Genomic DNA, 17626 nt, shown 5'->3' on the forward strand with positions numbered 1-17626 from the left:
AAGGGGTTCTAAGTTACTATTTTACAAAATACTTTATCTTTCGGGAGAAAATACTTTTCCACTTACTTTGAGATAAGACCCATAATACTTGGTGACGTATGGACTGTCGCACTGCGACAGCACCATAATCTCCTGCTGTATGTCCTCAATCTCATCTTCCGCCTCTTCGAGATCGATGATCTTGATGGCCACGACTTGCTGACTTCTGTTGTCGATGCCTTTGAAGACTTCACCGAAGCTACCCTTTCCGATTCGCTCCTGTTTTGTAAATATCAGCTCGGGATCCACCTTCTGCAACAGAAATTCGATAGTCTCCGGTTATTACTTTCTGCCATTCGACTTCGTCTCGCTTCGCTCCTTCGCAATATCTCTCGCGTCATTTCCGTAAAGAGTACGGATCTTTCCATGACGCAATAACCATGACAATATAACAAGGTATTGAGAAATTTCGAGATTTCTCAGGCAATAGGCATGCGAGACTTTCTTCGCTACAACGCGGCCTTCGGAGATTAATAAATGCAGCTATTCCACAAGCAGCAATGCAGTTCTCCTTGGCTCCTTTCTACGAGATGACACACGTTATCATACATGCGCACGTCAAAAAAAAATTTGCAAGTCGCGTCGACTTTACGTACCTCGCATAAACTAGGTAAATTATTTACTTTTTAATAATAAATCGCGATTTTATACTCGTAATAAATTGTAGCACTGGATTTAGCTATCGTTGAACGGTTTGACAAACGTCCTTTGCTTTAATCCACCGTTTAGACTTGCATACGAGCGCTATGCGTGCACATTTCTTCTTGCTTGTGGAAGCTATTTGCACTAAGAGACGACATTACTGCCCGGGCATTAATAAATTACGGTTACTGCGACTGTTTTGCGTCTTTTCCCTCCGGCGCTTTTCCGCCCGAAAACGCGTCTAACGTCGACTAGAGAATCGCCTTTAATCAGGCGAAACGACCGTTTTACGGTCAACGAAAAAAGAAACTCTAGAATTCAGTCTGTTACTAATCCTTTCTTATGGGTTTTCCCCCGAAAGTATATTCCCCGTACATCCCATAACCGCAGAACGCTAAGAATTTTTTCGCTGGAATTTTTTTCACCGGAATTTTTTCTTTGATTCGCGAAGAGATTACCTCGGTAATAAAACAGCGGCAATAAAAATCGCGATGAGAGAGAAGAACAAGTTCTATGTATATATTTTTACGTAAATAAATTCTTTGCAATTTCAACACGCTTTTAGTATTCATCTCACGCGAGAAACTGAGCGCGAGACGACAAAATAGTCCAAAACAAATTGCATTGTCTTGAATACGACATTTAATGTTTCACTCGTAAACATTACATCTTTTATGCAACTTGGATGAAATGTTCTAATTTGCCATAAATGGTTAGAATTCTTTTTAAAATTCTTCGTGGTGTCTTCGAATTAATTCGTTAATTAATTCTTCGAATTAATTCGTGGTGGAAAAGAAATCTAACAAGTCATCTAATCATGAATATAATTTTCTACATATCGTAATTTTTTCGCTAGCAAATATCGTAGAAATAAATCATTTTATTCTCTTTTCTCTCGTATCTTCCGGACAGTCGTACTCGTTGATAAGCATTAAAAATGTCAGACACGCTAATTTGTCTCGGACACCCAAATTAATAATGAATATGCACGGAAGTTTTTTATGGGGGACTGACTCTTTATTCTCTCTACCTTCGCAATCCACAGATCACAGTCAAAAAGTCAGTAAACTGAAAGCTCATATCAGAACAGCGAGATTAAAGCGAAGCTTCGAAGCCTGGAATGGGCTCTAAGGGCAATGGAATAAAAATTCGCGACCGTCGGTAAAATCCGGAAAATTTGCTTTGCAAATTCTCTCATATATCCAACGGCGGTATTTCGTGACTGTCGGAGCATTTTATCGCGCTGATGGATTTAAAGCCCATTGATTTTCATTGGATCTCGATCATTTCCATTTCACTTAGTATTGTCGATATTTTTTTTTTACACCAAAATTGATAATCGCATGAGCGTATCAAAAAGCGTAAAAAAACACTCGGAAATTACTGCTGCTGAACATTACATTAGTATGAGATTTTACTGCAAATTATCAAATTATCTAATCTCCAGATACTATTGAAAATTAGTGCAAATTTGTGGTCGGCGGTTTGCAGAGTACAACTCGCTACTTGTTCTAGCAAGTCACGTGAAGCCATGGTTAACCACGCTTTGAATCGGTAATATTTGCAAATATTATCGAGCTTGTAATATATTAGCGCGAAATATTTGCCAAAATTGTACGATAAAAGGAGGAATATAATCATATAATGGCATAATTTTCGATACAACCTACGTTGTGGCGATGCAATAATACTTGACCAATTAACGAGAAACTGCAAAAAAATTGCATATCCACCTTTTCCATCGCAAGAGCGCAGTCGACACACGCTGTATGCAATCTGAGATTCGTGAGCGACGTAAGGGCCATCGAACGAGAACGCGAGAGACAAGAGAAGAGAATGACTCTCGACTCGGCATGTAATACTGCATCGTCGAGATGCACCGGACGTCTCTCCTTTTTTCAAGTTGCTTTTTAGTGCGCGTCGCGTCGCCTGGAACTCGCGACACAAATTCTAATTAGCGGTCGCCGCAAAGAAATTCGCGGCAGATAGGTAACCGACGATCGAGGAACAAAGGCAACACAGATATTTGCATCGCAAAAATAAGATATGAATATTCTTTGTTATTCTACACGTATTGTGAAGAATTGAAATTCAAATTTGCTTCCTTTTTTCCTTAAAAAAAGCTTTTTTCTTTCATTAAATAATATTATTTATATTTTAATATTATTTAATATTATTTATTGTTAAAAAATAAATTTTCCTCGCAAGATATTATGAGAAAGAAATTTTATCTATTTGTAGCATCGTCATAATGATGCTTTAGATTTCCAACAAACCCCCTTATTAGGCGAGTTTGGACAATGGTTCGCTTGATTTTGATGGACACGCCTACTCTAAACCATATTAACTATGCCACGCTATGTAAGCATATGGGTTTCCTGTTGGGCGATCTTTGACTCATGATTGGCGGATATGATGAAATTGACGTAGAGCCATCAAGAGCGCTCAATTAACGGTCATGTAACAGCTTTATTCTATTATAAACAGCTATCAGCTGTTGCACAATTTACAAAATCTCGCCAAAATAGCGTAACACAATATCTCGACGCACTGGTGATATATCAGAAAATTAACGTGTGCTGAATGTACATAATTGGATTATAGCGTTACATTAGCTTCTCGTTCAAGCATATGTTACATTCAGCATTAATTTCTCGTTTATATCGGGATATGCGGAATTAATTTAAAAAGCAAATTACGTAAATTTCCTGAAATATTAAATTTATTCGGATTATATGAGAAATGTTAATCCTGACAAAGTAACGTTACAGTTTTGTGAATTTGATTTGTAGAACTTCTGTATGAGAAATGTGGCGATTTAATGATGTTTAAATGTGTGAATTACATGTTATTTTGTTATATATCTCGATGTATTTGTCCCCCGTAAAATTGTTCTATCTGTTCAATCCATTAAATTTCCATCGCTGCGAATAAATTCTTTTAGATTAGATTCTCGAATTAATTTATACACACACACACACACACACACATTTCTCTAAAATCTTCTTTACCTTTAATGCCTAGTGATGAAGTTCCCATTTAATATCACTTCGCTGAGCATGGGACTGAAATAATTTGCTAGATAACGCGAAGTTTGGTATCGTTCTGACACATCTTAATTAAGAAGTGTAACCGCGTCTCAAGAATTTCGTCTCAACCGTCCTTTTAGGGGGAGACGGGCTCAAATAGACTCGCCGCCTTTCAAGATAAACGTGCCAACTTCATCAGGAAGCTCAAGACTGTCAGACTACAGCGAGATCGCATTAATTCCAAGAAGCTACGATTGTTCTCTCTCGAGATGGGAACAGTCCGATACCTATTTGCAATATGTATTCCAGCGATTCAATGAAACAACAATCCAAGTCAATTGTATATTTCATCACTCGAAATAAGGCATTTGCAGTGAGATATTTATAAATAATAAATCGCAAATGAAACTTTTACTGCGATAAAGAGACAAATAAAATCTTTTATTGTCAATTTGCATTGCGTGCAATTTTGTATGTGTTGCGTGCTTCCGGATCTCGATGCAAATTGACTAAAACATTTTGCGAGATTGCTCCGGTTAACTCTATTGTTGCAAAAAATTACCATATTATTTTTGCGGCTGAATAAACTTACACGAAAGGTAACTCAGACTATGTACGCGCTTCAAACGCATTGTTATGTGTAAAGAAGAATTTCATTACCATATGTTTAAGTTACTCTTTGAGAATCTGAATGCATGACAAATCGGAGCTCCGCCTAAGTCGTGGATTTTAAAATGCATTGGGCGAAAGTAATGTCAAGTACGCGAGACTATGTTGTTCGTTTTAGTATCGTCGATTTTCTTTTCTTACATTTGAATAATAAAATCCGTTCGTTGCTTCTTATTAAATATAAATTATGTTGTTTCGCGTACGCACGAAATAAATAAAATTATACCTGGTTATCTTTCTTCTATGGGAAAAGAATTTTGTATAAAAAAAAATTCACTTTAAATTAAATAAACACAAACTACTTAATAGAATTCATATAGAAAGAATTATGCAAATCTGGAGGTTAAATATAAATTAATATATCGCGTAACGTCAATCTCTCTGAAGTTCAATTGTATTAAAGCTACTTCTGAACTTTCTCTCTCGCGTTTGTGGAATCGTAAAATATATTCGTGAATTTATCGGTGCATTTTTGTCGCGATCCGTAGACGGATAGAGGCGAACAATAGGCGCGCGAATAATTCGCTATAAATTGAAACCATCGGACGATATCTGGCGTTGCTTTTTTTCACATATACAACCGAGAGAGAATTGCGATTGCCTATCTTTCACGTATGCGATGCGACGCGAGTGCAGCGAAGCGATGCAGAATGCAAGAGGCAGGTGCGGGCTGACGCAGCGAGTGTTCTAGGGTCAATCAACACAGTCAATATTGACGATGATAAAACGAACGGACAAAAGCACGCCCCGAACGGAATCAGAATGATACGCGACAATTCGCAACATCTGCATCGCGAATTCTGAAATGCGACATAAGTTCGAGGGAAATGTATTACTGAATTTATATTTATAATTTAACAGCCACTTTTACCAGATGAATAAATAAACCAAAATTCTCGCATAATTAAAGTTTCATTATCTAATTATTTGTCTATTAAAATTATATAATTTTGTATTTCTTTTTGTTATTTCTTATATTTTTAATTCTTCTTTAATTAGACTTGGAGAAATTAGGATATTTACCCTTGTCTTTTAATGACAGTTTTATTTTTTTATTGTATAAATACTTTTAAACTGTATTTATGTTTACATCTTATTACACCTAATAAAATTATTTTCTATATATAATGCTAATTATTAAGAAAATAATATAAAATAAACACATTATTTCCTGTATATAATGCTAATTATTAAGAAAATAATATAAATGAAGAATTAGGAAAAAGATAAATAAAATTGACGCACGAGTGTGATTTTAAATAAGGCCAAATAAGGCTTCGGGATTTCTCGGCATCTCGTCGCGGAGCTCGTTTGGCATTAACATAAATAGACGGGACGAACTCCCAAACTACCAAACTACCAAACTACGCGTTCAAGTGTTTTCCTGATAATTCTCCCTCGTTTAACGATGGAGCGAGCACGCAATTCACCATCATCAAGAGCGCGTCCCGTATTTTCCGAGCTCGAGGATCAGCGTCGCCGCCGTCCGCGCTCGCTCGAGTGTCGTTTAAACTTTAATTTCGGGAGTTCACCCCTCTCCTCGGTCGAATGAATTACTCTCGTCGCGAACGAGGTCAAATAACGACACGTGGCGCGCAAGCTCGTTGAACCACTTTCGAAATTTGCAGCCTAGCTGCACCGCTTGTCGTATTAGAACAACGAGCGAGCGAGTGTTGAAACGCATCTTTACGACCGACGTTCTTATGACCCACCTCTTTCTTTTTGTCCCTCGTCCCTCTAACGATCGCAGTCCGGGAAGCTCGCATGAATATTCATTTAATTAAAGCCGTATGACCGAACTTTGCACGTTCATTATATATATAATTAGGTATATATATGCGCTCTTTCGCACTACATTACATCGCTCATTACGTTGCATAATATGCAACTCGTTTAATACGGCATTGATAGATTTGCCAGCCTCTTATCATTTGCACTTCCTCGCTTCGCGTTGTTTTTCACATCGAGATTTTATTTCAATTATCGGGAGAAGGTTATCGACGATGGTTGAAATTAAAATGATTAAAACGGCATTCATTGTGAGAGATAAATCGCGATTAAAAAATGCTGACGATGACACAAGATTTTCCCATCTTTTCCCATATTTTATATACTTACCCAGTATATCTTATCGCGAAAATAGAACGGATTCACGTTAAAGGATAACACATTTCGCGTGGCCGGGCATAATTTTCTCGAGGTAACGCTTCTCATATTTACATTTATAATTTTTGCACATCCGCGCGCGCGATAAAAATGCAAATGCGTCATCGATCGCGCGATTCCTCGTCCTCGTAAGGAGAATCTAAATCAATGGCAGGCCGAAAATTGCACGTTGGTTGTGACAATATGCTACCGCGAATTTAACGCGAAGTCATCACGCTCGCTAATATAATAGTAGTAATAACGCGAGCGTTGAAGCGCGAACGCATTTCCCTCGATCGCGTGTTTAATCGCGCGGGGTTGAATGGACGCATGGAATTCGAAGCTATTGCGCAATGCCTTGATCGTGAAATGCCGTTCTGCCGCCGATATGAGATAATGAGAAACCGCGGCACGCGAGGTACGCGCTGTAAATCGTTTCCCCAGCGCGAAGCGATAGGCGCGCTGAAAACTTGACAGGCAAATTGCTCTCGATGCCATTTTTTCCTTAAATTATATCGTGCATGATTAAACTTCAACAGGCCGTACATCAAACTGACAATGTCATCGCGGCGCAGGATATGTATACTCAAATCTTGTAGATAAATTCCCTGAAGATCTCATGATTTTTCAACTAGTTTTGTTCAAAGTTCCAGGTAGAATTGAAGTCTAAAATTTTTAGATGCAATTTTAAAATAATTTTGTTGTGTATGATTTTTTAATAGAAATAAAATATATTTTAACATGTTTTAAACTTAAAAATTTAAAATTATAAATATATTTAAATTATTAATATATTTATGTATTAAATAAAATATAGACTTTAAAGTACTAACATCTGATATCTGAATATATTATCTAAATCCTAAAAATATTATAAACTATTAAAAAATGGTGTGCATATACAATAAGTTGTATTCTTTAAATAAAAGATTGTGTATACATAGTTATTTAAAGATAAGAAAAATATTTTTAATAAAAATACAAAAGATAAAACTAATACGAGAGATGAAAAAAATAAAATCAATAGAATATTATAAAAGATTTTAAAATTTAAATATTTCAAAAGAATAGATTTCTTCAGAATTTCAAAATTAAAGCTGTTAAAATTAAAACATAAATATTTACATAAAAACAAAAATATCAAAACTCAATTTAAAAAAAAAACTCCCTGAATCTCAATAAAATTTCATGAAAAGTCCCTGATTTTTCAAGGAACGAAAATACCTGAAGAGAAAACCAGGTTTCCAAGGCTTTTCCCAAGAGTATACATCCTGCGACAATGCGCGAATACCGCAGAAATCTTCTTTTGCGATTCTATTTCCAGAGAACTTCCAGAAATATATATCATCTCACGTGATATTTGTGCGATTAAATCATGCGTGGTCCCACGCAAACATTGAATAACGAATACTCTCGTGTTTGCCTGTTCTCCTGATATTTTTGTCGCGATAGATACGCTTTATCACGGCGAAAATGAGCGCGATAGCGCGACACATGCTCATAATTAACCGCGCTTTTTATCACCTGCGACGTTTCTGCAAACATCGCGATAGCTGATTCTTATCCGAATGATAAACTGCCGTGAAACACATTCGCTGACTCGTTCAATGCCACGCTAGCACGTTGTCTAAACGCGAGAACACTTCGATCGCGTAATTACGATTAATTCATTTGGATTACGAAACCCGTTGTTCTCAACCTAAATTGTCGAGTTATCACGAGTTGGGAAATAATGTGGAATAAATTCCACGATAATATGACGAACGATATTATCGCGATCACTGTGCTGTCGTAGGTTGAAACGAAGGTTCTCTATTATGACTCACACTAGCGTCGCCAGAAACAACCGCGACGCCAATGGAGTTATGCGCTACAGCTGTTTATTTATGTATGCAGGCGCACGTAGGCATCGGTATACAATATGCGGGATCGCGCATAGAATGCAGTTACCAATGCATACGTAAAGGCGACCACGCCGGATCGAGTATTGGGCGCATTCTTTGAGACATTACGCGCCGAATCCGATTTATCCCGACGTTGTAAACACGAAGCTCGCGCTCGCCTTCCGAGGATGTTTATCGCGGAATATGAATCTACATACGTAGGAAAATATACTACGTACCGTAAATAAATTGTTTGCTCGCGATCAGGAGTTTCAATTCGTTCCCGAGTTATTACCGAGACTCGCGCCATAAAATGTCATCGTTTGTATCTCTGAACGGACACATTTCGCATATACATTTTGGCCAACTTGCTTCGTTTATAACGAGCTGCAATTATTTTGACAGTCGACGTGATGGCAGATGAGAATAATATTAGAGAAAAGCCTAGTTTAGCATAAATTTTACCGATACACACGAAACGTCAAGTGCAACAAGGAGCACTTTTACTAATAAATGTTGCAAATCTCTCTATATTAATAAATAGTATAATTAATAATTAATTATCAAATAACACAAAATAAACTATACTGTTAGATTCATTAATTCTTGATGTAATGATTATGCGATTCTCGTCGCAGAATATTATATAAAATGGACGCCATTTGCATCCTACGCACGTCGAATTATTAACATGACGAGGTAACAAGGATGGTCTATCGATTTAATGATCTTGGCCTGAAAGTAACGTAATAAAATACGGCACCAAAGCGAACACACGAAATCGATTATTCGACGGTAACCGATGTCTCGATCGCGTGGTCTTTTCAACGCACGCGAGTCCACACGTGTGAGGCGATATGAGGCAAGGTGAGAGTCGACCTTGCACTGGCCTCGGCCGAAAGAAGAGAGAAGAAAAAAAAAGAGGCAAAATGCACACGGGACGGTCTCCGCGCGAGATCTTACGGTCCAGAGAATCCTGTTACACCGGTATTTCCACGCTGCATCGTCGCTCCCGAAGCTTTTTTACGTCCGCGTTTTGTTTTATTATGACCGATAACGGTCAAAATATGGGGGACGTTTCGACAAATGAATTCGCATTTTACCGGAGAGAGAAAACTTGGCTTTATCATATATTATATTAATCCAAATATAAAGTTATTATTAATACTCGTGACGAAAATGTGAGATAAAAAAATAATTTTTTAATAAATAATTATAATAAATTTTTATAATAAATTATAATAAATAAAAATAATCTTAATAATTTTAATTAAAATAATATTAATTATTATAATAAATTATAATAAATAAAATATCATAATAAATTATAATAAATAATTATTATAATACATTATAATAAATTATTATAATAATTTTTTAATAAATATCGATACAAAAACAGATTACGACATCTTGATATCAAAACTTCTCTCTCTTCAGTTTTGCTACTTTAAAAAACATCCTATTAATTAATTCAATATTTGCAATAAAATTTTCTTTCAATAAAATTAGATGTTGCTAAATAAGAAAATACCTTCACCAAACTTGGCTATTTATATAATAGAGCTGCGAGATAAAAACGCTTTTCTTATCCCATCTTATCGAATGTTTCTCCCAGCAACCGATCAACTTTTTCTCGAACCCCAGGGAGCTGGCTGGAACATTCGATCGGTTGGAGACCGAAACGCGACACCTTGACCACTTTCTAGTGTCTCGACGTAGCTCGGATTTCAGACTCTCGGGTTAGAACTCGTTTGGACTTTAAGGTCGAAACTGGTCTCTCGAATCCCACCTTCGCGGATCTTCTCGTGCATTCTCCTTGTGCGAGACGATCCGTGTTTGTCTCAAAGTTTTATCCGCACAGTTTGCAAAGACTTTACAACAATCTTCTCCTCCAGAATTCTTGAGAGATCTCGAAACTGAATACTTTTGTTGCGATAATGCTCAAGTTCTTACATGTCTGTGCATTTACTATGAAATTATTATATTAAATAAACTAAAAAATATTAGAAGTAATTAATATATTGTTAGAAGCGACGATATTAAAATCAATGACCACAAACTATTTTTTTCCAAATTCATTCATCGAGCGTTGACACAAACGTCGGCGGTACGTAAATATTTCTTATGTAGATATATGTGATATACGCGAAAGTGTTAGGAATTTTTAGTAGCCAGATATGCATATTTTCTACGTCTTCTCTCCCCCTTTCTCTCTCCATAATAACGTGGAATATGCATAAATGAGTATCAGTGAATAATATTATATATATTCGCGTGGCAACCGTCAAACAGCCTGCAAATAGATTATCACGTTCTAGGCTCTCTCTATTGTGTCTATCAGTTTTCATTGACGAGTCAATTTCAATTTCAATTTCTATAATTGAATTGCAAAACTGGCCTGTCAGGATGACAAGACGACACACTGATCGATAACTGGTCACGGATACATCTATGATATATCGTTTTAAAACGGAATTATAATTCTCATTTTCGCAATATCAGGAAATGGCGAGAGAGAAAATGTTAGATTGCTTAATCAGAAAATTAATTTCCAATATTAACATGGCATATATCGGAGGAATGAATCGAAAGAATTATAAATTCTCATCTCTTCATAATAATAAATATATGTCAGATAATAGCGCGAGAATGTTATAGATTAATTAATCAGAAAGTGGATTTTCGATTTTAACGTGAGATTTAGATGAAGAATCCAATTTCCTCGATATTCGATAAAAGTGATATGTAATTTCCGACATTCCTGCAGGGGAATATCTCTATTCCGTATAAGGATTAAGTATTCCGCAGCGCGTTTTTCTAGACACTCATGCCGCTCCATGATTCTTCCGTTCCTTGCCTTTCTCTTTCTCTACTTGAATATCATTCGATTTTTTTCAAATTATTACCAATCAGCTTAATAGCTAAATTACAAAACTTTGGTGAAATATTAAAGCGTCAATTTTCAGCGACTTTTCAAAGCCTTGTAACTTTTCGCGCCTTCTGTTATTAAAACTTCCCAACAAATATCTTTCAATATTCCGGTATAAACTTTCAATATGAAAATATTTGAATCTCTGGATCGTATAAAAGTCCTATAGAATACTAAAGCTTTTCACCTCTCTAAGAGTTTTTGATTCTTATAAAATATGAACTGTTTGGATCTCCTTGGATACTTTTGACATCGAGCATAAATCCAGGAGAGATGATCTGTAGTCGTAAAATATTCGTGTTGTGCTACGCAACACAATTGACTATAAATTTCAAGCATAGTGTACAAGCAAATATATATACTCGGTAAATCGCTCTTCAATTCATCCCAAGGCGATATCCGTAATAGCGAGTTGCCATCGCAGAGAAATCCCGAATCTATTCTCCAAATCGTACTTCAGAGACGATCCCGAGATCCCTTCTCGTCAAAGGGGAATTATAGTTATACGCGTTCAACCACCTCATCGGGCGAGCTTTCGTTTCTCGGGGGAGAACACACTCGCGTGGGCGGACGCCATCGAAATTTCTGACGTCATTTATTGTACGGGTCATATTTTCATTCAATCGGCGACGCGTACGCTCGTAAATAAACGCAGATCGATATCCTTGGCCCTCTCGAGCGAATCTAAAGAATTGTGCGGGCGAAATTCTCCGAGAATCGTAGCTTGCTGGGTTGATTCCAAGAAACTAAACTTCTTCTCGAAGGAGAGTTGGCGTGTGCTTCGTCTCGCCCCACCGGAATGCTCCGGATTTCGTGGCGCACTTCCTCCTTTTATGCATTCGATAAAGTAACTACCGACTAGAGCGTAACTATCCGACTGGAGCAGAGCAGGGATAATGATCCAAAGCTGAATAGTTCCCATCGCTCTCGCGCTGCTAAAACGACCGGTTTATATAACGCGGTGAACTCGTAAAAAGGAAAAAAGCAAACGATCCTATTCAGACCTTGTACTTTTTTAATCCTCCTTACCCCAATTCCACTTTTAACCAAACCCAATTGCTCCTATCATTAATTTTTTTTCATGAATCGTTGACTGACATTCAGCTTGTTCGAGTCTTTGACAAGTTTCGGTTCATTCAAGAATACTCGAGATGATTTTGTTCTCTTTCTCTCTCAAAGCATTTCCATAAGTGTTTAACTCACCGAGGGAGTGGTACTCCTGTGGGTTACTGCTCTGGGATGCGGCAGGGATGTGTTTTTGGCGCTGACCGGACCCCCGTTGCAAAGCCTCTGGTTATCCCGTCTGGAGGGCGGCGGGGGCGGCGGAAGTGATAAGGGTCTGCCGCCGCTGCTCCTGGTCGGATGCTGCGACGCGGGATGAAATTGACTCCAGGATTGACGTGGCAGATATCCCGTCATGTAACCGCCCGAGATGAACTGCGCCGAGCCGTTCAGATGCGGGGGCGTCATCACCGCCGTTTGCTGCGCCGTTTGCCCGCCGTTTCGCATCTTTCGCACGCTGAGATTCGTCCTTGATGATTAGCGCGTTTCTTCAGATGACACCGATGCCGGTCGCTCGACAAGGAAAGCATCAACGTCCTGCACTCTCACTCGCGATAGCACAACACGCACATTTTTTTTCATCATCGAAACGCGCATCTGGTGTTTGGTCACTGGATATTTCAATTGTCGATATTTAATTTTTATATATGTATATGTCTCTTAATAAATTACTAATAAATTTTATCTGATTTGTCTACAATTAAAAAAAATTTTAAAGATTGCCTGACAGGATTTATATGTTTGGATTTTATTCCGTTTAATAGATTTGCTTGTAAAATTAATTCGCGTAAATTTATTTTTGCGAGATAGACCATACAAGCATAAATATAACATAAGATATCTTCTATTGAGATTGGCAGACATTCGCCTGCAGTTCCGTTATCCCTTTCTTGTCTTTTACGCGTTCCATCGCGTCCTGTCGTCCTTCGTTACAGAGAGCTAAGCCAGCGAGATAGAATAACGTACCGGGACGATCGTCCCGGCAAAAAGTCGAGGAAGGTTCGATAAAAATATAGCGACGAAAAAAGAGCATCCATCTCAAGAGAAAGAAAGAGAGAAAGAAGAAGAAAATTGTTCCGAGTAGTCATCCTTGCCGCGGCTTTTTCCGCGAGCGAAGCTTCGGAAACACGGGCCGCTCTCGAGTGTCTCTCTTGGTGAACAAAATCGATTTTTCACGGGCATTTTCGAGAGTTCGAGCGTCGCGATCGATGTTAACGGAACGACGACGCGGCAAAAAGTGTACCGTGTATCCTCCTCCTCGATTTTTATCGCCGCCGGCGTTTCGTTCGATTGTAAAAAGACGATGGAGCTGTAAAACTCTCGCCTCGAAAACTTTCGACGCGGACGATCGCGCCCCAAGCTATAAAGTTGCATCCACGTCGTAATTCGCTCCGAATTACGCGGATTAACCATCGCGGAAGTGTTACACACAAGTTCAGTGCCAGACGCGAAGAGTGCTTACCTTTGTAAAAATAGAAAACGCCAATCGCGATAATAATCTAGGTCGCTGCGACGTTACAAGAGGAAGTTCAAGCTGATTGGACGCGATCGGACTAAATTTCGGCTCGCGTCGACACCGACACGACCGGAATAATATCGATCGATGAAGAAGAAATTCTCAGTCACAACGAGGGCTCTTTGCTCATTCCAGAATAAATTATGAGAACTACCGAGCATTTTTTTCACCATCTTTTTTAAGTAATAAAAAAAATTAACGAGTTTCTCCGAGATTCGACGGTATCGCACCTTTGCATCTTTAAATCTTGCATTTTCTCTCTTTGGTTCTCCAGAGTCATTATTCATGTTCGCATTGACGATCGCTTTCGTAATCCCTCGGATCTCAGCGCCGCGGGAAGAAAGAGACAGAGAGAGAGAGAGAGAACGAAAGATCGCGTCGAGGATCAGCATCGACAAAGGAGGCAAATGGATCGCTTGGCCGATATATCGATCGCGAGGAGAGAAAACAGACGGCTATCGTGACTCTCGTTCCCCGCAATCACGCGAGGGCGATTCGACGCGCTCGAATAATTTTCAGGGCGGCAGCTTCCGCCGGAAAGTCCGCGCGGGCACCATCAGGTCGGAAAGAGATCGGGTTCGCTGCACCGTCGATACCTGGTCGATTAAATCGGCATTAAATCGCCGAGACGGATGGCGATTAATTCGCGGCCCAAGTGCGGATACTCAACGCGATGCGAGCGGAAGCGAGCGCGTCTTTCCGCTCCATGATCGCGGGAATGTCGAGAAATTCGATCCAGTGTTCATTCACTCTTTTTCACGCTTTTTTAATCACGCTTGTAACACGCGTAACACACATCTTGCCAACAAGAGTTTCACAACAAATTTTGCTCTTACATAAATGGATCCGCATGCGCGCGCGTTCAGGCTGCGCTCCTTTACACACGCTCTTCAAGTTCTATAATTATTTCAAGTATTCCACGGTTATCGAACCTCGGGGAATTAGAAAGTTTAAGAGCTAGCGCTATAAATATGCATGAGAGACTCGAGATTCTTGCATCAATTTTTCCCTGGAAAAGGGTTTAACGCTCCTCCATTTCTCGATATAATTTAACAATAAAGCTTCATATACGTATATTTTTAAAGATTTAATTAAACTCGAGCGTCACATCAAGTTGCGGTATCATTATAAGATCAGCGATCAAGACGCTTGATGAAACGCGCCATAAACGTCGAATCATTTAAATACACCGGGCACGAGCGTTTGATGAGAGGGACGAGTCTCTTGAAATACGATAGCGCATTGTTTCTACCCGGTAGCTCGTTTCTAACTAGACTCTAGACTCTCGTTTTCGGTCACCGTCGTTGAAACATGGCCTTTGTCCTGGCCGTCGCGGCCAGTGAAAACGTGGGAAAATACATGCGCCAGGTATACAAAGGAAAGATATGCGTTACGTCGCGCGGAGAAACGGGGGATAATTGAATCATTCGCGTTGCGCTACTATTTCTCCCAGATCGCAAACGAGAATGAATAGCATTTTTTTGCAGAATGTTCTTTCATACTCTTAGAGATCGTATGGCTGTCAAGTTTTACACGAGCAAACAATAGATCGTAAAATGTGTCACGAGCAAGGTATTTCAGGCACTTTGGTGAATCCTCCGACTATGGATTTTTTCAGCAATTTAGAATAGACAATTTTCTCAAAGGGGCTCCAGGTATATCCGCGACACTAAAATGCGCGATTACATATCCGGAGGGTCAATCACCGTTAGACGATAACCGAGTCTCGGAATCTAACAGGTACGATTTTTCGAAAAGCACACGCGTGCCATCCCGCGCATGACACACATGACACGTGTGTCTCGATCGCGTGCGCGCGAACGCGCATTCCTAGGTCGTGTGTGTCCGTTATTCCGAACAATTGGGACTCTCCTAGTTATACTTGCACGTGCGCAAACGACGACGACGACGGACACGACGTACTTTTCTACGCCGAGGAGGCCGCACGGCATTCGTTATATGTCGTCGTTAATTGTTAATCGTGACGCGTAGGCGGATACGTGCCTTTATCGGGACTCGCGCGTCGCGTGAGATCGACGGCCCTGTCACGGTCGACTCTTTTTACGGCGCACGTCACCGACGCCGGAAAAGGGTTCACGCCGCGAAAAAGGCTGCGTATTTTTCGCACGGGCGATTGACGCCAAACAAAGATCGACGCATCAGAGAAAGAGAGCTTTAAATCTCGCGTTAGTCCGAGATACCTGCGATAAAGTTTTACGTTAACTTTCCCCAATAAACGTTTGATGATCCGGATAATAACGGGCATTTAATTAGCCTAAATGATGTTCGTTAATAAATTGCGGAAATGTACAATATTATTTATGTAAAAGTATAATGGTATTATTTTAGAAATCTTTTTTCGTCAATCAATTTCAAGCATACTTCGACAAAATTTTAATATTTTCTGTATTATCGAGTTATGCCATTAGTGTTATTTATTTAGCAACATTAGAAATGAATTAACGATTGAGGAAAAGAGGTAAGTGTGAAATCTAATTTTTACAATAGGTTGGTCGATTCGAAAGTTGACTTGAAAAGTACCACTTCAAGATTGGATAAAACAGGAAATGCAAATTACAGTTAGAATATAAAAGGAAAGGCGTATATTTTTTATTCGCGCATTGAACGGAGCGAAAGTCAGTGACCGATATTTTTTTTTATTTTTTGCAGTTTATAATGTGCGGGTACGCATAACATTATCTCGCCTATTTAGGATTGCGTCGGCTTTGCATGCACGTTTTTCCATGTTGGAAATCTAGTTCGACGCGGAGGAAAGTCGGGCGTGGAATTACCAGGAAATGTAACAAACTTTTGAGCTCTCGAGGCATCAATAACGTTACAACAAACAAACAACGAAAACGATAATTATGCCAATTACGTGCAAAGTGGCGCATGCAAGAATATAACATACTTTTTTCCTGAAGAAGAAGAAAAAACCGAAGAGAGATTTATTCCCTCTTTTTATTGCATTTTATTGTATTGTCATATTTTTTTTAAATAATAATAAAGAAACGTTTCTCTTTTTCTTCGCGCTTTATTGCGGATACTTGTTTAAAGTCGTTAGTTTCCGGCACTCTCCGTGATTTATCATTGTTTTTCTCGAGACTCTTAATTTACAGCGCTGTTACATCGCAGGTACATTACAGTCTAATGGGACGCGACAAAACAAAGTCGCTTATCGATTAGTATTAGCATCGTGTTCTCACGCGCGATCGTAGGGAAAGCGGAGTTTTCTCGCACACACACACATATACAGATTCAAGTATGGATCCTATCGTGCGTACACGCGGCAGCTGTTACTGAAAACCGACCAAGCGTACGTGAGCGCGCGCGTGCAAGGAAGAAACGTTAATTCTAACCGCGGCTATCGCGCTCTGCGAGCCGGCGATTGGATACCGTTATGCCAGCTACCGACATAAAAGTTACGCAAGCAGATATCGCCCGCGGTATCGACAACTTCCGTGGATCTCGGCTGCCGCCAGGATATCACAATCGCGAGGATCGATGAGCGACAGGCCGGGCATCTCGGCGCATTCAACTCGCGTGGGAGTAACTGTCTTTAGTGAAGATGTCATAGTAAGATGCGTTCGTTTCTCAGAGGCATCTTGGCACGCGACTTAAGTGGAACGTATATACGCGAAAATTTTGATACGTCAAAAAAAAAATACTAAACTTCGAAAATAAAAATTATATAATTCTTAAAATATAA

The 17626-nt window shown here is 39.1% G+C and overlaps 1 protein-coding gene across 3 annotated transcripts in view; it reads right to left on the reverse strand.

Annotated features, from left to right (window-relative positions):
• Gckiii (Germinal centre kinase III) overlaps nt 1-17626 on the reverse strand; it is a 92237-nt gene that overhangs the window by 15935 nt on the left and 58676 nt on the right. For 2 of the 3 annotated variants that reach the window (XM_083084047.1, XM_083084048.1), the window contains exons 2-3: nt 12543-13095; nt 67-291 (exon numbers count right to left, since the gene is read on the reverse strand). In XM_083084047.1, coding sequence (XP_082940173.1) covers nt 67-291; nt 12543-12848 — 531 coding nt within the window. In that variant the 5' untranslated portion in view covers nt 12849-13095. The remainder of the gene's footprint in view (nt 1-66; nt 292-12542; nt 13096-17626) is intronic. The other variant, XM_083084049.1, reaches the window with a different exon arrangement.

The sequence above is a fragment of the Camponotus vicinus genome, unplaced genomic scaffold (genome assembly GCF_025532165.1).
Source record: "Camponotus vicinus isolate PSW18456_S1 unplaced genomic scaffold, iyCamVici1.0 SCAF_12, whole genome shotgun sequence".
Lineage (NCBI taxonomy): Eukaryota > Metazoa > Arthropoda > Insecta > Hymenoptera > Formicidae > Camponotus > Camponotus vicinus.